The sequence below is a fragment of the Harpia harpyja genome, chromosome Z, assembly GCF_026419915.1.
Source record: "Harpia harpyja isolate bHarHar1 chromosome Z, bHarHar1 primary haplotype, whole genome shotgun sequence".
Classification (NCBI taxonomy): domain Eukaryota; kingdom Metazoa; phylum Chordata; class Aves; order Accipitriformes; family Accipitridae; genus Harpia; species Harpia harpyja.
The window spans coordinates 38458147-38481522 of NC_068969.1; the positions used below are offsets into that span (position 1 = coordinate 38458147).

Below are 23376 nucleotides of genomic sequence, written 5' to 3' on the forward strand. Positions count from 1 at the left end.
GTTCTGGTCTGGCTGGAGAAGTGGGCCGACAGGAACTTCATGAAGTTCAACAAGGAGAAGTTCAAAGTCCTGCACCTGGGGAGGAACAACTGTGGGCACCAGTATATGCTGGGGGCCAACTGCCTGGAAAGCAGCTTGGCAGGAAAGGATCTGAAGGTGCTGGTGGACACCAAGTTGAACATGAGCCAGCAATGTGCCCTTGCTGTAAAGGCGGCTAACGGTGTCCTGGGCTGCACAGGGAGGAATGATGCCAGCAGGTCGATGGAGGTGATACTTCCCGGCTGCTCAGCACTGGTGAGGCTACCCCTCGAGCAAGTCCAGGGAAATGCCACAAAGATGAAGGAACTGGAGAATCTGACATATGAGGAGAAGCTGAGAGAGCTGGGACTGCTCAGCCTGGAGAAGAGAAAGCTCAAGAGGGTCTTACCAATGTGTATAAATACCTGGTGAGGGTGGAGTCAAGGAGACGGAGCCAGATTTTTCTCTGTAGTGTCCAGTGACAGGACCAGAGGCAATGGGCACAAACTGAAATAAAGGAAATTGCCTCTGAACAACAGGAAACACTTTGCTATGAGAGTGGCTGAACGGGTTGCCCAGAGAGTTTGTGGAGTCTCCATCCTTGGAGATGCTCAAAACCCAACTGGACACAGTCCTGAGCAACCTGCTCTAGCTGACCCTGCTTTGAGCAGGGGGGCTGGACTAGGTCTCTGGAGGTCCCTTCCAACCTCAGCTACTCTGCAAGTCCAAGATTCACGCCTAATTCTTTGTGGGGAGAACTGCACTGCAGCTCCCTGACAGCAGCACATACATCTGTTCTTGGATGGGCAAGGGAGCAAGAAGGTCCTGTGCTACAAGGACGCTCACGGTGGGCTATTTGATGCTGTTTGCAGCAGCAGTGATTATCTATCTTCCACTGAAGAATCCAGTTCTGTTTTACCAACAGGATCCCTAAGGCAGCATGGACCCCCTCTGGTGGGGAGTAGAAATTTCTTTGTCACACAAAGTTTTCTTAGACTGGTGTCCTCTGATTCATTGCCTATGGGCTTGCGGACATCTGTAGAGTACTTCTAAAGGACACACAGAAAGTAACTAAGCAAAGTCAGCCTGTCACAAAAAGAGTTCAACATACCATCCAGGAAAAAAAGTTTAAGGATCTATCAACTGGGCAGACAGAGGAAAAAGGATGGCTGTGATTTAGTCAATCTGATCCAACTCAAGTTGGTAGTGATGCACCTTTCTCCCCCAAAACAACAGGTTTCAGCAAGTATGGAGAAAAGTCCAGGAACCTGAAACATTGCTGAGTAGATGGGTAGCAAGGACTGCCTTTCACGGAAATACTACAGTGAGACTCTCCAAACAACCTATTTATCTCTGAATAAATGCTAAGCGACGGCTTTTTTTTCCTTTTTCTATTGCCACCTTGGCAGGAACCAGTTCCCAGCAAGGGACTGCCGAGCATCAGCTGTGTCAGACTTACACCACCTGCACACTGTGGTACATGGAGATAATGTTCAGCAACCAGGACTCGAGTGCGCGCTTTAGTGCCCTCTGATTTTCAACCATTGCTAAGAGAAGAGAGGAGGTGGTCATTTTCCTTTGCTTAGGTGTAACGCATTAGTCCACCAATTGCAGTGTTGCAATAGGAGCAAATGGTTGTCACAGATGCAGCAGACATCAGAAGTGGCTGCAGTGCATACCAGGTGAAGGCACACAGCAGGAAAGTTCTGGTGCGAAGCAAAGAAACAGCGGAGCTTCAGTCCCTTCAGACACTTGCTACCTCTGGCAGTCTGAAAAAAGGAAGAAAAAATGCGTCCAGCCTATTTATGATGACAACATCAACTTCCTGGGGAGCGAGAAGCTCAAAACAATTCACAGCCAAGAGGAGGTAAAACAACAATGTGATGTTGGGAGTAATAAATTGACTAATTCCACAACATTTTTTTAGAGGGGAAAGCTACTGGGTGTTGGAGGTGGAGGAAAGGGGTTAGTAAAAAGAGTCTCCTTCAGTCTGTAAGATACTTTCCTTTAGAATGTGATCTGTGTTTAGACTTCACGCAACAGCAGGAAATGCTGCTCATGCAGTGCAAAGTGGCATAATTTTGTGGCCAGCAAACTGGCCTCTGTGGTCCTGCAAAACAGCTATCACCACCTGTACCAGCCATTTGAAAGGCAATTTCCCCTGGATACCTGTAGTGCTCTGACTTTGAACAGCTCTAGGGGTACATGGCCTCTGGGGCATAACTGCTGCTGGGCTTAGGCTACTTTGCTGAGAATCTGTGAAAACCAGCCTTGAGACAGACCCTGTGCACAACTGCAGTCTTTCCTGCTTTATGGACTTCGTTTTAGTACTTCATGTAGTTGATAAAGAATAGGTCCACAGCAACAGACTGCCTGAGGCAGAAATGCACCAGCTTCTCTGTTAATCATAGAACAGAGCACTGCAAATGCCAAATTTTACTTCTAGTGCTCAATTCAGCTATGGCTTTAAGCGAAATGAAATCATCTCTCTAGCCATCACCTGCTACATACAAAAGCAATTGGTTTGACAAGCAAAGCATGAAAATATTATGCAGTTGTATTCTGGCTGCACAAAGACTGTCTTTATGAAAGTACCACTGCATGTCAAATATGACTGTTCACTCCTAGCAGAGTTAGCATATAGCTGACGCATTATGAAGAGAGCGTTGTTTGCGTCAGTCCGCAAGATACACTTACGTTCACACGCAGTCATTGTTGACCACATGCTACATGTCTGCTTAATTATCATCAAAATTGCAGGAGGTTGCCTGAAACACATGAACATTTTAACTCTGTGCTGTTCTAGTATCTGAAAGTAAGAGGGTTCCTAGTCCATACCACCAGGGTTAGACAGGTTGTACTCCCAGGAGGACAACACTCCTTCTAACATCTGTCAGCTCCCATCTGCCTCCCTGATACAGTCTGCTTTAGACAGATGGACTCCCCAGGTCCCACAGCATTGGCAGGGACCCTTCATGGTAGGAAAATCCACCAGCAGCAATTTCAAGACATTGTCATCTCAAATAAAGCCCGTGGCTGCAGACACTCCAAACTTGGGAAGGTCCAGATCTGCCTGCTCCAGCTGTAGCTTCCTCCCCACTTAGCCAACAGTGACAAGCCATCCTTATCCTACAAGTCATCTGCAGGAGCCTGCATGCAACTGAATGCTCCAAGACATGGGGAATCAAAATGAGAAGGTCTCCGAGGGGTCTGTAACCAGAAGACAACAGCTGCAAGTTTGCATGTCTCACTTCTCAGCTGCAGGGTGGGCAGCAAGTCCTGCTGTCTTGCTTTTCTCCTTTGCCAGCCACACGACATAACCATAAAACACATCTTGCTGAAAGCCCCATATAATTCAAAGGAAACAGGCTTATTCTAGAGAGCTACCCTTGAGGAACATCTCGGAGGTCTCAGCCTCTCTCTAACCAAGAACCCTTAACAACGTTTCTAAGGTTTCACCTCGGTGTTATTCTTCCTTATTACCCCTGTTGCAAAAGCACCCACATTTGCCTGTACTCGTTCACTCTGGAGCATTAGTCACAGACACACTTAACACTGCATTCACTACAGTTCTGTCGCTCTTTCTGTTCTTTCTCCTTCCCGCACATTTCTGTCCTAGGGGAAAACTCCTTTTATAAAGAACTTCAGGGACAAAACAGTTGTCCCAAGAGGGAAGAGGAGAAGCCAGTGAAACTGAACAGAAAGGAGGCAAGTAACAAAAGTATGTGCCTTGCCTTGCTCAGATTTTGGGGGGCTGCCAACTAAGGAAGCAGTCTCTCTGAATTCTCACTCAGTGGGGCGTTACTAAGATGACCCAAAAGGCTAGACGAATAAAACATTATTCAAGCTTGTAAGTAATCAGACCAGAAAAAAACCCTCTTTTTTTGAGTTTTCCTCTGTCTGCTTACTGAGAGATGAAATGAAACTGGATACTAGCCCCAGTGGTTCATGATTTATTTAACTCTGAGCTGCTGGCTTTTTGTATTAGAAGAACATTATTTCACCTGTCTGGTCCATGTACAGAAAAGAACAGGCTTGTCAAATTCAAGGCTTCTTGCAAGGTTTTATTTTGATATTAGTACCTATATAATTATATATATAAGTTCATATATAAAAATGTATGCACATAAATTCATATATATAATTGTATGTATGTGCAAGTACAAAAAATAAACTTAATTATATACACTGACAGAATCCCCCAAAGGCTTCATAGTTTCTCCATATTTTCTCATTTCCGTGGTGCTAGGGGGTCACTTTTGAATGTGTTACTGCATTTTATATGTGTACTGTACAGGTCTTCTGTTGTCCCAGCACCTCCCCCAACATTTGGTATCAGAGAACGGAAGGACCCATTGCCACCAAAAGTAAGTTACTGTTGAATACATAAAAATAGTGTCTTTCAGGCAACAGGCAAGCCTTAAAAGAGGAAAAGCTACTCACCATAGTTGAGGGCAGGGGGGAAGACTAGCAGAGCTTTAGATTCATTTGAGCTCACTGCAACCCTGAGCAGATCTAAGTTTAACACAGGCCCAGAGGATGCAAAGCCAAGTCAAGAACAATAACTCACTTCATGTCAAAGCCCAGTGAAGAGATTTCTTTTGACAGCTCCTGTTTCATGCTCCCAGTGAGCTTACTGGCTTCCTGCACAGACACATGAGCCTGACCTCTCCCATTCACCCACAAGCTGGCCGCATATAAAATGGCCATTAATTCCAGCTGGCACATGGGTTTGGCTGAGGCCCTTCCTTCCTGTCAGCAACAGGGAAAAAGAGCTGTGGGGATGTGTGTGGAGGGATGAGACAGAAACAAGCAGCAATCTACAAACTTCCATGTTGAGCTGTCTGGTTTGCACCTCTTAATTGATCATCTACAGACACACCAACATTTAGGCAAAAATACTTTGAGCCGATTAAGATCAATAAGAGGAAGCATATTCTCCCCAGAATCATGAGCCACGCATAAGCAGCAGGCTACTCTTGAGCTGATGAGAATTTAAGAAATAAGGCATTCCAAAAGCTGTGCTGGAGAGAATTAGAAATACTACTTTACTTTTTTTTTTTTTTTAACAGTCTCTTGGTTTACAAGAGTAAGCTGATTAGTTATTGTAACCTAAGCTAAGTGTGAAGACAAGCATCACAAGCATCTTCCACTGAAAAGCTAGTTAGACACACTTCTTTCCATATACAGATTGCAGGGCTTCAGCATAGTTAGAAGAACGTTTTTACAAGACACTAACCTAAAACTGCTTTTGAAAAGGAAACACACAGGACATAACCTTGCAAGGTTACAGCTGAACATTCACAAAGCCTTAGGATCCACGAGACTGGCTGGTTTGCTTGTAGTTGAACATGATGGATTTGAAGGGAGAACTGGGCATTGATCTGCAAGTAGACTTCCAACTGAAAACAGAGGCAGCTGTCAGCAGAAACTGCTACAAAAAAAAGACACATTTTCAAAGATTTGCAATATAGTCAACAGCAACTTTCTACATGGAACAGGTAACCAGACTCTTTAACACAAACATGGAAGTGGCTAAACTGGCCTGAAGTGCTTCACTAAACTTGGCTTCCTTACTGAAAGGTTCAAACTCTAAGGACCAGACAAATAAGGAGTGAAAGCTGAATGTGGGGAATTTAACCATAAGAATTATCACTTATTCTCAATTGTCTGATAGCTGGCAATGGAAATTTATTTGTGCAATGCAGAAGAGGTAACAACCTTGAAAGTAGTCTGACTTCAAGCGCTCAGGATCTACAGGATACACAAAGCCAGTGGGGTTTTGTCCTGAGGGGTCTTGGGGGTTGTGTATTGTTTGTGGGGTTGCTTGGTTTTGGGTGGGGTTCTTTGTTGGTTTGGGTTTTGGGGGTTTTTTTTTGGTAAAAGCACATCCCAGATCACTGATTTGAGTTACAGTGCAGTCCTAAAACACTGAGGTAGGAATCATACATGCCTTCTCCAAATCCAGCATGAAGGTGAAGATGACTTCCCTGGGGGAAGTTCTCATCTGCCCAGATATGCAGCACTCACTGTTATGGGGCAGATCAGTCATGGAATTTAGTTCGTTTGAAGAGCTGAGAAAATACTTTTAAATAAAGTTGTACATTCACTCCGAATATGAAAGTAGTAAACCCATGCAGTATAATCAATTAGTTAGAAACATCAGCTTATGCATTCTCAGACCCAAAAAGCTGGGTTAAGTTTGAAATTATTGCCATTCAATACACTGCCATCTTCTAAGTGTTATTATTTAGACAAGCCTGGAGACTATTTAGGCTGAAGTCACTTTGTGTAACTGTAAAAAGTTTATCTATTGCCATACAAAACTTCAGGTTTCCTTAGCCTCAATAGCCAGAATTAGTGTCACAGCTCTTGGGGGACCAGTTAACCCAGGAATACCAGGAGCTCAAACCCACCTTAAAATTAGATGATCAGAAGTTAGGTGTGAGGATTAAAAGAAGCCTTTAAGATGAATGGAACAGCTTTCAGAAGTGATACACAAAAGCAGGTGGTTAGGAGGAGACAAACTTTTCCAGCTGACAAAACAGACAGAGGAAGTGCAGGTAGTCAGCAGTGTCAGGAGACAGAAGAGTGGCAATGAAAGGAATTCAAGAGGGAAAGATTTCATTTGAAAGCACAGAATAAAATCAAAACATTATTTAATAATAGGCAGGAAAATAATAAAAGGACTCAGGAAAGGGGAATTAGGTGTTGTGCTGTGTGGCTGCAAAAGTACTGAGCACAAATTACACTCAGGAATATTTAAGTTTCTATAATTAGTTTTCAAGTGATTCCAGTGGTGTTTGTTTCTGCCATGCCTCCCAGATTCCAACAACTCTATCATACACACAGTCTCTTATTTTCACATGAAAACCTCAGTTAAGTGTTAGGGAAGAGATAAGAAAAAGCCAAGTCAGACGACAGAGGAAGCATAGAGTGCTTTCTTGGTAAAGTACCTCAAAGCAAAAGCTATCAACACTACTCCACAATTTCAATGTGGTTTGTGGCAAAGATATCCAACTCTAAAATATGAATCTAGGCTGACTAGTTACAATAGCCAGGGAACTACCTGTTCAGTTGTAAGGTTTTTATATACTGAAATTATTCTAAGAAACTAAGGATAACTCAAAATCAGATTTAGGTACATGTGAATTAATTACAGCAAAATATAGAATCCAAACCAGATGTGTCCAGGTGTAAAAAACCTCAAAAGAAAGGCACATCCATTTATTGCTATGAAGATTAATCAGAAATCAAACTTATCAAAACTGCCATAATTAAAGCTGTCATGTTACAGCATCATTGAACAAAGGGCAAATTCCAAACAGGTTGTATTCAAAATTTATTTTTAAATAAGAGAAAAAACAAGACACTTTTAAATAAACATGGTATATTCTACACATCTGTAGATCAACACAACTTTACATTACCCATTTTTAACTTTTAGAAGTTCTGTTGCAGCATCTTCTACAAGATTTGACAGTGTTGGTTTCCATTTCATAATCAACCGAACAATCCCAAATGAAACTGTTTGCTTAAATGAAGCTTTATTTTTCATGACCAAAGATGGCTCTACTAATACAAAAGCACCTGTTAAACAATTATCCCCACCTAATTTTTTTAAAAATAAAGTCTGTTCAGCCTTTTATTTTTGGTTCTGTTCCATTGCCTGCATAGAAATCAGCATAAAGCTAAGTTGCAAGCTAAGCTTCACTTTAGCAGTGCAATGAATGGCATCAAACTTCATGAAACAAACGAAGATACAAACATTGTCAGCAAAATTCAACTATGTAAAAAACTACACTAAAACCAGAATGTTTTTGTGGGTCACAACTAGACTAGCTTTCAGTGTGCAACTTTCCTCAGGAAAAGCACTTCTTCCTGATTCACATGAAAAGAATGAAGCATGCATCAAAAGCCTTTGTTCATACAGAAACACCAATTAAGAGTTCCATGGTACCATAAGGCAAAAGAGATATTAAGGTGGATGAAACATTTTGGCCCAGAGTATGTTTTATGACACATACATACACATTACACTTGTGTAGCATATGACAGGTAAGGGATTGGCTCAGTAAGGTAAAAATGTCAATTTTTATAAATACATGTCATTATTGCTAATATGCTACACGTTATCATCCAACTTTTAAAGCTGCTTTGTTGGCATTAGCCTTTTAATTAGCAGCTTACGTTCATGGTGACAATATGCTATTCCGTAAGTAAAGCAGCATAAATACAATTATGAAAACAAAAGGCTTATGCAACATCCCTCTCTAGCTTTGCTGTGTTTTTTTAATTAAAAAGTGTTCAAAGAAAACAGTCCAGTTCACCACAAATTAGGAGGTCTCCCAATGAGGTTGGAAACCAAGCTACAGGGAGCAGAGGGAAGTAAAACACGGCATGCATTATAATCTAGTCCTTTTAGTCATACCACTGGAATACAAAAGTCCAATTTAAAGGCTAGACTAACAGTAGAAGGCAAAAAGCCAAGAGTAGACTTAGTTTGATATTTAAATTAAGATTACAATTTTAATCAGTAACAGCAAACTCACCCGGCCCTTTAATATATTCATAATATCTACTGCAATTGAATACTTAATTATGACTAGTATAGGTATGTATGTTCACTATAAAAAGATATTAAATACCTGCATCATGAAATTACATTCTTAAGACATTGTGTAAGAAAATAGCTCATGTGTGAAATGTTTCTGAAATGTATTTCTGCTCCCTTCTACCCCCTACTATGTCCCCCCCCACACACACTCTCCCCCCGCCCTCCCCATCAAAGCATTCACTCACAGGGAAAAACAAACACCCCTTAAAAAAGGATGGAAATATTGAAGGGGACCAGCTTGGCTAGTTACAGCACAGTGCTTAACAAGGTTCAAGACAGAACCAGATCAGCGTTGGCCAAAAGATGCCCATGATACATGCCTGACCAGTAATTCCTTCCAACTCATTCTGTCAAACTCAGTCCACTTTTGGTTCATTGCAATGACTAAAGCATTTCATATACACATATAAACACAAGACTCCAGCTTTACTTTAGTTTGTTTTTGCAAAGCATTTTTACCTTTCCATTCATTTTGTTCTGCAGCAACTGCAAGAGGTAGGCATAAAGCATTTAAGAGCTTCTTTCCCAAGGTCCTGTTACTAGCTCAATTTAGTGGGATAAAACAGAAATGAGCTGTACTTCTGTGATTTTACTAGGTACAGCCTTGTATAATCCAGCTGGAAAATAGCTATGTGAATCCTGGATTTGCTAGGCTAGCACACCATGGAGTAAGAAGCTGTTCATATCCAGGAGGATACTTTTTTTTTTTTCCAGAGTTCACTGCAGAGCATTCCTATAAGAAGTAGATGTCAGGACCAACTCTCTTCATTTCTATTTGTACATAGGAGCAAGGTACCATTTGGCCAAGACTACAGATGTATTTTCACAGATGCAAGTGCCATGCAAAAATAAATTAAAGAACCGATACCAAAACATACAAGTAATAAAACTACTGAAGGTAGATCTTCTTGAAAGTATTTCTATAAACAATTTATAATACTTTTCCTCCCCCTTTTTCTTTTTGACATTCACAGTTACAAAGCTGTGGCTATACATCAAGAATTTCTTCTGCAGTGCCTCCACACCGTAATCTGTAGCGTCCTGTCCTCCAGCTAATAGTGGGGTCCCACAAAGCAGATAGAAAAATATAAATTGTCATGGATTCTCTGATGAACCAAGCTACTGCATAATCAAGTTTTGAAAAACACAGAGCACCACCCTGGGAATATAAAAAACAAGTATTTAAACATACTGATTATTTAAAAGGAATTTTGAAGTAACTTAAAACATTTGTGTTACAGATAAATCTATTATAAAGCTTATTATACAGATTTGCATATCAATAACATTTTTTATAAGCCAAGAACATTTTCCTGTTCAAGATATGATTACCCATATTAAACATGAGGAGTTTGGCAGAATGACCCAGAAGGTTTGAAAAAAGAGACTTGTATGTAGAGTAAAAGGCAAGGAAAAGCGTGACAATTTGATTTGCTTCTTTTTGAAGCTTGGTAAAACTGTGTTCAAGCAGACAACGGGTTTTTACCACAGACCCCAGAAGAACATCATCTAGACAGAACACTCCTGCACATTCCCAGAGGAGTAAAATTCAAGTAAGCAAGCCTTTGGCCTATTACATAGGAAAAGCAGGACTAAGGAAAAAGCTTACAGCCTCTCTAAATTTTCTGCTCCTTTGAGAATTTCCAGCTACATGCAGAGCTGGAAATCAAAGAGGCTTCAGAAGAGGAGGAATAGGCACAAAGCTCTTTTACATGCTGTGCATTGTGAGAAGACTGATCAGAAAGGTGACTGTTGAACTGACCTCCTGGGCTCCTACAGAATCAACACAAGGCCTAACTTTGGGTTTTTTTTTTAATTTTCAGTACATGTTAAGTCTACCAAAAGAATATTTTTCAGTATGATGAGAACTATTTGAGAAGTTTGAATACACAAGTACTTATGGAACAGATTTGGATGGAATATGCTCACAGCAGAAAGTCATCTAAGTAGTTCCTACAGCACTAGAAGAACAAATGCTGTTCTGATTTGTGACATTTTTCTATATTAAAAGTTTTGAAACCTTACTGCTAGTGATGGGAAGACTTTATTTTTAGAAGTAGGCTACAGCTGTCCTGTAAGTCCATTATTTCCAAAATAGAGTGAAAAATGTACTTAAGAGTACATATACACCTCAATAAATACAAGACAAAGTGACAACTATGATAAAAGAAAAAACCAAAATCCCACAAAGCTACTGTTCTTGTACTGTTAAAAAAGCTTAAAGTTTCTGGACATGCCTAGGCAGAGCAGACTGGAAACATGAAGATTAAGGGGACAGATATGCAAACTTTCAGAGCCTAGGCAGGGGCAGGTGCATATAGAAAACAAAGTTACGACCAAGCACATTTACTCCTTTTTGTCCTACTATAACTGAAGCTGGAAGACTGAGAAATAACAGGATTTAACCTATTATTTCCTTGATGTCAAGAGAATTATTTCGTTGTTACAATTAGGCTTAGCTTTTTGCTGACGTAGATAGCACTAATAACTTTTATAACCTCCAAAGAAAATAAGGCTACATACCTGAACACCTTTTAGTTGAATGTAGTCAAATATAAACCATGCCAAGCAGTGACACATGAAAAATACCATTATATCCCATCTAAACACATGATGAGCTGCCCATCCAATAACTAGACTGGCAACAAAGCACTCCGAGATTGGCTCACAAATTATTGTGGCAGGCAACATATTAATTCGCAGTTTGGCCCACCTAGAAAAGACAATCAAATCAGTTCTGACTATGCATTATTCTTTATATCCTCCTCTCCCACCTCATCAAATGATGAGCTGTCATGGTCGTTTCTGACAATGTTAGTTTAATCTCATTTAATTTACAACAAAAAAAAATACTGCAAAAATTCTCCCTTTCAAAGATACTGCACATAGCATTTAAAAGGTACAAAGGGGGTTTGGGTTTTGGGGTTTTTGGGTTTTTTGTTTGTTTTTTGTTTGGGGGGGGGGGGGCTTTTTCTATACTTGCATCAGTCATACTTCTGTCTAAAGTCAGTGCCTCTGTCCCAACACTAATAAGAAGCATGCATCAAGCTGTTCACTGGAACTTCAGAACTCTGGACATTAGATAAATTAGCTTGGAAAACTGTATTCCCTCTCATTATCAGGTTATCCACATCAGAAGCAGGTGACAGGGGTGGGTGGGAAAGGAACTAAAAATTAAAGTTTTACCTGATCATTCTGGACTGAAACTGAGAAATAGAATATGAACCAGAGTTTTGCATTGCAACTTGTGTGGCCATCGCAAATTTCCAGCCCCTGAAAAATGAATTTTATTATTATAAAAAATGTGCAAATAAGAGATGCAAAAAACAATTAGAGAACAAACACCCCAAAATTTTATTAGGCTTGAAAAGTTTCTCTGGCATTATGTGCCATGTTAATACAATGGGTATAAACAAAAAAGTTAAATGTATTTTATCAAGTCTCATCATTGCAAGAAAGCAAATACCACTTGAATAATACTTAAACCAAGTTCTCAAACTTTTTTCTAAAGGAATTGACAATGATATGGCTTAATTATTTCTAAAAGACTATATTGATAGGACAAAGCACACATCATAAGCATGTCTACTTAAGCATGTGAAGCTGACCTGAACATGTATGCTTATAGTATATACCATGTGTTTAAGAAATGATTTAAACTGCACTTAAAGCAATAAGCTTACTTCAGAGTCATCTTACCGGTCAGCTATAGCTTTGGCCATAAAGTAATCTTCAGCAATATATTGTGCAAAAGCTATCAGTCCTCCAGCCTGGTCCAAGACATCCTTCCTCATCAAGCATGACATTCCTGTTACACACTTAAAGCCAGTTAAGTTGGCTGAAATATATGACCTTGGATGTGAAGTTCCAAAATAAACCTGCCAAAACAAGGTAAGGCTTTTGAAACTCTCTATGTATTTATGCAAGTACTACTCACTGACAACTTTTTCTGCAAGAATGTTTGGAGGGGAAAGGGCAACCAAGTTGGTGAGGGGCCTGGAGCATAAGTTATGAGGAGTGGCTGAGGGAACTGGGGCTGTTTAGTCTGGAGAAAAGGAGGCTGAGAGGAGACCTTATCGCTCTCTAAAACTACCTGAAGGGGGGGTCGTAGTGAGGTGGGTGCTGGTCTCTTCTGTCAGGTGGCTGGAGATAGGACAAGAGGAAATGGCCTCAAGTTGCAGCAAGGGAGGTTTAGGTTGGATATTAGGAAAAATTTCTTTACTGAAAGGGTTGTCAGACATTGGAATAGGCTGCCCAGGGGTAGTGGTTGAGTCACCTTCCCTGGAGGTATTCAAAAAGTGCATAGACAAGGCACTCCAGAACATGGTTTAGTGGGTATGGATGATGGTTGGACTCGATCTTGAAGGTCTTTTCCAACCTAAATGATTCTATGATTCTATGAGTGCTAGACATGGCCAATTATGATGGTACATTTGGAAAGATCTTTACTGCCAGTCTAAGAAATCTAGTCTACCACCAAATCTGAGAAATCTAGTAGTAATATTGGCTGTGTTTCTACAAATCCATAAGCGGTTTTTAAATCCACACATTAAACTACCATATTTCATTTGGTATTTAACTTCTAATTTATTGAGGTTGTTCTCAGGGAATACATATATTAAATATCATTAGGTAACTTACTACTCACTAGGATTAATATATTATTTGGTGATAGCTGACAGACATGCTGTCTCCTTCCTCTTGTAAACATTAACTGCACTACTGCATACATGTTCTCAGAAACTTACTATACTGTTGTACAGAAGCAGGGGAATTCCGTTTACTTAATGTACTTGCAAACAGAAACAGCAAAGAATCAGATTGTAAGCGAGCCTTTTTACAAGATTCAATAACTTAAAACTAGGAGTGTCCTATGAAGACACAGTGGGAATAAGTGCTAGTACCTCTCACTGCTATTCTTCCTGTAGATGGCCTTCACACTGGTCTTACTAATACAGTAACTCATTCAAGAGAAGGCATGCTCATCTTGCAGTGTACTGGATCTAGAAGCAAAAAGCTCTTCCAGGAATATAGAAGCAGGAGTTGTACTTCTTGCTACTTCAGCACATAGCACTGCTAAGAGCTTTGTGCTCTTCTCTTGTAAGAGGAAATTCAACCTTTGTATCACAAAAATCACACAAGCTGCCCTCTCTCCAGGCAACGGAGTACGGCATTTCACTGCACTTTTCATCTCTCACATTTCTGCCTTTGACACACATTAGTCAACCTTGGGGCCAAAACGCCTTACATATGCCAGCTTAGAATAAAAGATAGTTGATTAAATTACATGCCTTGAGACACAAGGAACAAATAAGAAAACTCAACCTCTTCATTCTAAAGAAGAGAACTTACTAAGAAGAGAGGGGAGAATAGGACAGAATGAGTGATATGAAGATGGTGGGTAGGAATCAACTGTTCACTCTCTTTTCCCACACAAGTATTAGGACACATGAAATAGCACTACAGAAGAACAAGAGTCAGAGTGAACAAGGTGGTGGTTCCTGTAACAGATAGTTCTATGGAACTTCCTGGTAAAGACAGTTACAGATGTTCAAAATCTATATGGACTCAAAGAAAGAATGGAAAAGTTCATGTACGAAATCTGTTTTTACTAAAATACTAATATATTGAGGATTAGTAAGTATACAAGTCTATTTCCTGCTCAGGAAGCCTCTCAGCTGAAAATTGTGGAACATTGAGACAGTATTACAAGAAAACAGGATATAAGCCTTGCTTGTGTTCTCTCCTCAAAGGCTCTGCTTATAACCCTTGCTAGAAACAAGATACTGTGTGAGCTGGACTTTGCTCTGACTTGCCATGGCTATTTATGTGTTCTTTTTCAGACATCAAAATAGAATTAATGGCGCTTTCTGACTAAGCATTAGAATGAGCTCTTCAGTTTTAATAAATTTTTAAAGTAAAATCCATCATTTTCATCTTGTAATCTTTATTGTTTGCACTGTAAACTTAAATATTGAATCAATGTTCAGAGCACCACAGTAGAATTTTGGAGCATTTAGAAGTTATCCTAGATAATCTGAAGATGACTGCAGCTGAAAATAAATATTTCTTCATTCAAAGGCACTATACAACTTTCAGTCAGCAAGGTCTTGCAAAAAAAAAAACCCCCAAAACCAAAATGAAAAAATGAACATTGCACTCACCTGTTCAAGGGTAGCAGCAAACCCCTGTCTGTCTGCAACATAGGGAAGCCCGTGGACCAAGCCTACTTTTTCAGTCATTTGATTGGCCATATCTGTCAGAGTGTCTGGTGTTACTAAGTGACAAATGAAAAAAGACAGTTTATTGAGCAATTCTGTCATTAGCAGACTACTGTACAGAGATACTAATTCTCATTCTATTACCAAGAGCACATATACCTTGATGCACAGTATTTTGGAGGAACAAATTTTCACAATAATAATAATAGTGATTAACAACAGTACTATGATCAACACCAAATACAACGGAAACAGTTTGAACAGTTTGGGTTTTTTTTAAATGGGATTTTCACCTTTGATTAGAGATTAAACATTTTTATACCATGAAAATATTTTTTTCCAAATTTTTAACTTTCACTTCTACTTGTATTCTCCGTCAAAATAATCTCCAGCAACTGCTTGCCTACAGGTAATAAGGGCAATATAACAGTCAGCACATTACAACACACACCTACCTCTGATTCCACTATCACAAATCCATATGAGATCATATTTGGCAACTTCATAGCCAGGCATTAAGTTGTTAATCTTGGGGTTGATGCCAACCTTCTTGCCACCTAAAAAATACAAACATCATGCACTAAATAATGCGTAAAGTTCTTTCAGAATTCAGACTCAATACCCAAAATATTTAGATATACTAACTAAAGAACAGTAAAAGTTTACCCATCAATTCTTAAAGTCCACTTTTATGAAAAGGATTTAAATTTTAAGTATTCCTTCACATCTATATTTTAGCTTACTACAATTATGTAGAGAATTAAAAAGGAAAAAGTATTCAAATGATTCCTCAAAACAGCAGGGCAGCAAGGTTAATGTAATTAAAAGGGCAGTAGAACTATGAAGTTGATTACTACATTCTGTAAAGCAAATATTCTCTACCTTTTATTTCTCAAGACTACTGGTTATGACCATTATACTCTACAGTAATTTTAGCAGAAAAATAAAAAAGGAGAATAAAGTGAGACATACTTTTTTGCTTCCAGCTGACAGACACAGTCCAGTTTGTGTCATGTCAGAGGGAAAAAAAATTACACTCTACTACCTAGTTCTACTATACCTTCCCTCCTCTAATTCAAATGTAAAGTGAAGAATGAGCCCTACAGCCTCAGCTGATATAAAAGGATTGTCACAGGACCTCAAGCTCAAATACAGCCACAACTCCAAGTCACTTCCTGCAGATTCAGTTCAGCCTAAAGACAGAATTTAAACTGCTGTTTCAGATTTAGAAGAAAAAAAGTTGTGAGAGGTTGTACAAATCATTATTCCTAGTTTTTTTGGACTGATGTCACAGATTGTGACTACAAACTTACTGCTTTACCCCAAACTGATGACTAAGCTACAGAACCAACATGGGCTGTACAAGACAACTATTTATTTTAGAATACCATCTATGGACTTGAAAACCTAAAAACATTTTACACGTAAGAGTCCCGCCTTCAAGTTGCACTGCTTACCTATAAACAGTCTAGCATCAACATTCGGGTATTTGCCAAGGAGCTTTTTGCAGACATCAATAGCTGGATCATCATGATCTTGTACACAGAGTAGTACTTCATACTAGTAAAAACAAAAATGTATATGCACACATGTATATTTACACACACACACACACACACTTACTATCAATATGGTCTAGGGAATAAAGCTAAATAGGGTATCAAACTGAAAAAATAAAGAGCACTGTTATGGAATTAAAAATAAAACCAAAGGGTTTGTTTTACAGCTAAATAAGACTATTTTTTAATGCACAAGCAAGTACTTGTGAAAAAAGAACCAAGCCTGTACCCCAATAAACTCTTGTACTGAGGAACATCAGTTTTCCTGTTATCAGAAGGGTTTCTATTAGGCATAAAGCAAGACATCCTGTTATAGAAGGTAAAAATTTTATTTCCACTTCCATTTTTGTTCACATCTGAATCTTAAATCCAATCTCATATTAAATAAAATTACAGCACACAAAACATTAAAGGAATAATGTTATGATACACTTGACTGCATACCTCTGAACTACACCTTCCTTTCCTTTACTTTGTAAATGCATATGCAGAACAGAGTTGGAAGACAACCCACTGAGACCAGTATACATATACTTAACTGTACAAAGCTATGCTCAGGAACACGTATATGCATATGTAATGTGTATGTATTTTCCTCATTAATAGAATAATCATTAAAAAAATCAAGAGGTATGGGAAAACTGTAATTGTTTCAGCAATCAAGCTACACGCTTGTTACGTGAGCTACAGACAGTGGGTGAAGAAATAGCATTTGAAGAATCATTCAACATTTTGAGACAGCTTTGAAAGCTTTGATGGAGGTATTTCTGTTTCTGCATTAACAGCAAATTCCTTGAATATTCCTTACTTGATATAACCTTCCTCTCTCCCTGTTAAAATTACTGAACTATTACAAGAAGTTATGAGAGCTCCAACCCAAAGAACAAAATTCAGAAAATGCAACTTTCTGATCAAGATACCTAGAAGCCATTTTTACAGTCCAAGATTTAAAAGTTCAATCTCATTAAAAACAATTTTCTTGGACCTCATTTGATATAGCAGTTGTAAATAAGAGTCCCATCTAGTGATCAAAACAGTTCTTATTCTCCCTTATACTATTCTATCACATCACTGAACTTTATTTTCAGTGAACTACCTAAGCAAAAAGTAACCTGAACTTCAAAATCTGCCTGTGGGCTTAATGATGACAATCTCTGATGTTCGTGTATGAAATACTTCTTACTGAACAACAGAAGACATTAAGTTAAAGAAATACATCCTTTCAAGAAAAAAATGGTATTGTTAAACACAACCCCCCCCAACAACTAACTGCATTCAGAAGATTGTGGAAACTTAAAATCATTAACCACTAAATGGGAGTTGCTAAGACTTGGTCTAACACTACAAACTATCAGACAAACACATCTCTGCCTCTCAGAATGCAAACTCAAAGCCAATTTGCCTAAAGAGCAAGCAATATTTGATTCCTACCATTTTACCAGCATGGAAAATGGAATTTAAAAGGTAAAAGATCTGTCTCATTAAGCGGACAAGTCCTTCTGCCACAACAGAACAATCCCAACAGCACGAACACTGTCGAAATTACCAACTGAAGAAATCAGTTCTTTATTGCTCATCCAATTAAATACATGAAAGAACAACTATTTTTGCTAGTAATTAACTAATCTTCAATCCACAGTTGCAATGACACTTCTATATACATATTCTCCAAGAAATTCAACCAGAAATAATAAACAACTTTGACATTTCAATATTTGAAAACAGAAAAATTCATAGTAAATGGCCTTTGTATGCAGTAACAAAGAACAACAAAATGTATGACTAACACAGAAGAAATACAAAGATGCTTATTTACATAACCATTACAAATCAGGTTCATTTGGATATAACATGAATGGAAAGATTTCTGCCAAAATTACGATATGCACAGTAGGTAAGAATTGTTCACTGATAAAAATATTACATGTAAGTCCTGCTGTTTAGAAGCTGCATAACTGGCTTCTATGCAAGACAAGATTATTTCACACATGGGGTATCACAGAAGAGTATCAGAGAATCAGTATCACTGTAGATTGAACTCAGCTTCACTGGAAAAAGTTTAAGATTATTCTTTCCTAGTAATTTTTCCCTGGCAGCTGAACTTTGAATGCCAGGCAATACTGTTGTTCTAATTTTTGTGGTGCAATGTCAATCTCAAATGAAGTATTTTTGTAGTTACCGTACAGAAGGATCAGAGGATCTTGCTTGTACTATATAATCTATGTCCCAGTAAACTGAACCATTCATAGCACCACTTTCACTCTCCTTGGGAAAAATATGATTGTCACTGTTGTTACCTGAAATTCAGATTTGTGTGGAGTAGCAATTTTTTAAGATTGCCACCCATAGGTATCGTTATCAGAAATAAGGGTCAAGACTACCTTTCATAAAGCAAGATCCAGCATAACTGTTTTTCTGAATTCTCAAACAAATTGTATTTGTAGTCAAATGTTTTCAGCTGCATAATGTTTTGATGCTCATTATAGTAATAAATTAGCTTAAGATATTGTTGCAGCTTCTTTGCACTGCTTGCAGTATTGGCATAGACAGCATGCCTCAAGTATACTTTAAATTTACCTTGGCCACACTTAATTTTTATTGCACTTTTGTTGAGTCAAAAGGATTCAGATGTTCGTGCCTGAAGCTTTTCAAGAGGCTCCAAGCTTCATTACAGAAGAACTATCCAACTTTTAATAAGTTCCAAATGGTGGGGGTTTTTTGGTTTGTTTTACCTTGCCTACTTAGGAGTAAGTTTAAAGCTCTCAGTCAGAATATACAAAGGAAACTCACTGTACAGCTTACACATACCTTTGACCTTTTATAACTGAAGCAGCAGTGCCAGAAGCAGTTTCAAGAAGAATTGAGAAGTTTTATTAAAAGTAAATTACAAGTTTTAGAATTCAGGAGATATGCAGTAGAAAATGCAGTCTTTCTTCCATCCACAGGAGCATACACCAAGTAGTGAACGATGCAGCAAGAATTTGCAGATTTCTCCTTTAATTTGTAAGCTCCTTAGAACAAGGACAGCATCTGACACACCTACCACTTACATTACTTAATACTTATATTACAAAGTCAAACAGTGTTCAACAGCAAATATAAGCTTTTATTAACTATATGTTTCCCAACACCAGTAAGTGGCTTGGAGACTACCCTACCTACCAACAACTGGTGAAGTACACCACCTCATCCCTGAGCAATTCTTCTTTAGATGAGTCATCAGGAAGAACCACCAGAAAGTTTCAGGCTATCAGTTAAGTGTTCTCTTTTATAGGATCTGTTACAGAGTAGTAGTTCATTGGGAAGGGTGTCTGGTCTCTCAAGTGATCTTTTATAGATTGAAGGGTTTGATACTGATATAAACACCACAATACTGGAATAATGATTAAACAAATCTTAGTGAAGTGTAGAGTATGTTTCATCCCTAAGTCTTGGTCATATTCCTTTATAGACAGCTCTTTAAGAAGGAGTAAGTTTTGTTTGCAACATGTAAAATGTGTAATTATGCATTTGCTGTGGAAGGAAGAACAATCCAAGACATAATCAAGTTGCATAGTTCTAGCCCAAGCTGCTGATACAACTTTTGGAGGCATGGGAGGGAAAAAAAAAAAAAAAAAAAAAGAAAAAGACACACTAAACAGTATACATACTTTTGGATAATCCAGTTCAAAGAAGGTTTCTAAGTTGTTGATCAGGTTAGGATCCACACCTTTTAACGGCTTTAGAAGTGAAACACCAGGAAGCTTGCTATATGGCTGTTTGTCTGTGGCTTTCTTATTGAGGTGGAGGCGTCTGTAAGGAGAAATAACACGTACCACCATATAAAGAAAATATGCTAGAGAATTCCATTCAAAATACAGTGAGAACTAAGAAAGCTTGGGAGTTAAAATTGCTTCAAAAAATTAGTTTTGGTTGTAGAAACAACAGCTATTTTTATATCTGACAGTTGATGTGTCAGACACAATGCTTAAAGAACTCAGCATTGTATGTAGGTTAAATTCAACCTTATTCAACTTATTAGACATTTCAGATTAATGCGTTTTGCAGTATGCATTTTGAACAATAAGAGTATCACTTTTTTCAAACTGTACAGGAGATAAGATTTTTCTGCCTTCCTCCATAGCATTAAAACTCATAGTACTGTAACAGGATAATCAGAAAAAACAGTTTACTGTAAACAAGACAAAACAAGAAAAGGGTCAGGTGCTTTTTGCTGCATTAATTAATGCAAAACTTAGACCAAGCTGAAAGCACAGGGGAAACAGTTGATCCTACTGATCAATTTGTTAACAAACACCTCCAAGAAAAGGGTAAGATCAATTAAATGTAGTATAAAAATCCTAGAAACTGGACATCAGGCTGGGTCAGAAGCATAGATAAACTGAGAAAGTATTTCAGTCACTAGTATTTCAGTCACGAATATACAAAGTAAATTGACAATCATGTCACAACTCACTAACATGAATGTTTAATCCTACACTCCTGTGTGGATGAATGCAAAATTAAATTCTGAAAGCTTGATGGGCCAGTATACAATCAAATTTGCATCACTTAAATTATATACATATTTACTTAACTGGAGAAGAAGTATTTGCTGAAACTTAAAATTTGCAAATTAGTGTATATACTCATACTGTAGCTCTCTAACTTCCATAGTAGTCAGATTGAAAGAGTATTTTATTGCAGCATGCACCTAATGGTATCAATTCTTAACTTAAAACTTTCACACTTTAAAATTTACAAGATGCTGCCTCAAAAAAAAACAAAAATGGGAATAGAGTTGCTTCATCCTGGTTAAATGGTAAAAAAAGTCAAGTTCCTAGAAGCATGCTCCTGAAGAATGTGTTTGATCAAGTGAAATTACTGAACTATGAAGGAGCTCCACTAAGAGAAGAGATTCCAATAGTTCTCTAGAGTTATTTTTTCCTGATACAGGACAGTGACATCATGTTTGTTACCTCATCAGCCTCCCCTTCCCCCAGCACGACCCCTTCAGGCAGGTTTGCAGCTGGACACCAGGGGCATAATGGTGTTACAAAGAATAACCAATGGACTCACTAAAAAGACAGAAGGGCAAAGCAGGTGATGTCCTTGTACTTTTATTGAGTCCAAGCCTGGGCACTGCAGGGGTAAACTGAAATGGTCTTGCTGAGCAATTAATAGCCAAGGGACAGTCAGACCAGAGTAAGAAAAGCAATAGTTCAAATAGCTACCACAGACAGAGATTTCCTTACCAATTTTCACAAACATAACAGCAAGCAAGGGCTTTAGTGCCAATAAGGAGGGAGAGTCTCAAGAATGCAACTTTGACCAGGAGGAACAGAAGGTAGATAATGCAAGGAAAAAAAAAAGTACTCCATTTAAAACAGACTGTAGCAATGCACATAGCTTTGTACAGAGACAAAAGCCTTGTTGAACAGGAAATACAGAAGGAAGTGGCAGAGTAAATGGAAAAAGGTAAGGACTGAAAGGATGAAGACAGACTTGAGGCATGACTGTGATAAAGAATAAGCACCAAGTGATAAAACTGCAGAATCTTGCAAGGCATCATATTACAAACCATGCTGACACATAGGCTTTTCCTTATGTAATTCAATCACCTGCATAATCCTACACATGATGTAAGAGAGGGAAACCTTGCAAAGCATGCAAATGAGGCATGCAGCATTATCAGAATCTATTCAGCTATGAAAACACCATACAGTGAGACTTTTGACAGAGTATGGCTCAGTATGGCAAGACTGTCTCTAAGATGCTATCTTAAAAATAAGACTCCAGTTAATGTTCTATTCATAAAGCTGCACAGAAGTGGGAGCCTCTCATCCTGAAAGCACTGTGGTATTGTGACACTAACGTAAAGCAATCTCCATGCCAGTAATTGCAGTGCTCTGTTAGACTTTATGGAGCAAGAAGCAAATTAACAGTAAGCCAGAACATTTTACACTGAGAAGGACTATTCATGAAGTGGCATATTCTGAAGACTTAAAAAGTTACAATTGAAAACCTACCATCACCAGAGAAACAGACCAACCGTTATAAAAAATAAGTTACAATATTCAAATTAAGGCTAACTTTTAACATGGAAGTCAAAATAATAGATTAAATTTAAACAACATCAACATTGTTGATGCAGGCATGTTCTAAATGAAGTTGTGTGTTACAGACCATGCCCCAAAGTCTCCAAAGTAGAGGTAACATGAAGCAGTAAGTTGGTATTTTTTACGGTGGTTCAGTTCTCAGACAGGTGTTGTGATCACAGTGGTCTTTGTCACCAGCAGGTATGACAAGTACAGTTCAAAGTGATAAAGGAAAGCAATCCTTTCACAAAGTTTATATCATATATAGAATATTATTTTGCACTGAAGTTAGCCCAAAGCGGTCAAAAATACTAACTATACAGAAGTATTTGCTTAATGCATTTTTTTTTCTACCTCTGCCTAATGCAGTAATCTGCAGAAAACCACTACACCAAGGAATGTGTGAGAACTTTGAGCTCTGAAACAGATGCTGGCAGAGCACTGTTTAAAGGCACTTTCAGATCCTGTGTGTGAAAGGCCAGTAGCAAGGTTATCTGTAAGCACTTTTGCACCTACATATATTAAATGGGTCAGCCTGCAATCCCTAAGTAGTGAAACTGTGACATTCCTTCTAGGCAGTCTGGTGCTGGTGTACGTAGGTGGGGAAAGAAAAAAAGCAGCAGGATGCATAATGGTGTCAGGAGGTATAGTTCAACTATCCTATATCATGTAAGAGGCATCTACAAAATTTTCTCAGTTCCTTAACATGGTAATAATTAACCCACAGAAGTAACTGTAATCTAGATTTCTTGTCTCAGCAGAGGAAAAAAGTATTTCCAAAGACAAAATCCAGGCTACTGAGTTATCACTGCCCAGTATACTACATGATGAATTCTTACTAACCTGTATCAAATTAAGCAACAAAACTTTTTTTTTTTTTTTAA

General features: G+C 38.4%; 1 protein-coding gene across 2 annotated transcripts in view; it reads right to left on the bottom strand.

The window, feature by feature from the left end:
* Positions 1–7347: 7347 nt before the first annotated feature.
* Positions 7348–23376, bottom strand: part of UGCG (UDP-glucose ceramide glucosyltransferase) — a 34259-nt gene continuing 18230 nt past the window's right edge. For both annotated transcript variants that reach the window (XM_052777328.1, XM_052777330.1), the window contains exons 2-9: positions 20066–20207; positions 16314–16416; positions 15312–15413; positions 14800–14912; positions 12335–12513; positions 11822–11908; positions 11159–11348; positions 7348–9794 (exon numbers count right to left, since the gene is read on the bottom strand). In XM_052777328.1, coding sequence (XP_052633288.1) covers positions 9624–9794; positions 11159–11348; positions 11822–11908; positions 12335–12513; positions 14800–14912; positions 15312–15413; positions 16314–16416; positions 20066–20207 — 1087 coding nt within the window. In that variant the 3' untranslated portion in view covers positions 7348–9623. The remainder of the gene's footprint in view (positions 9795–11158; positions 11349–11821; positions 11909–12334; positions 12514–14799; positions 14913–15311; positions 15414–16313; positions 16417–20065; positions 20208–23376) is intronic.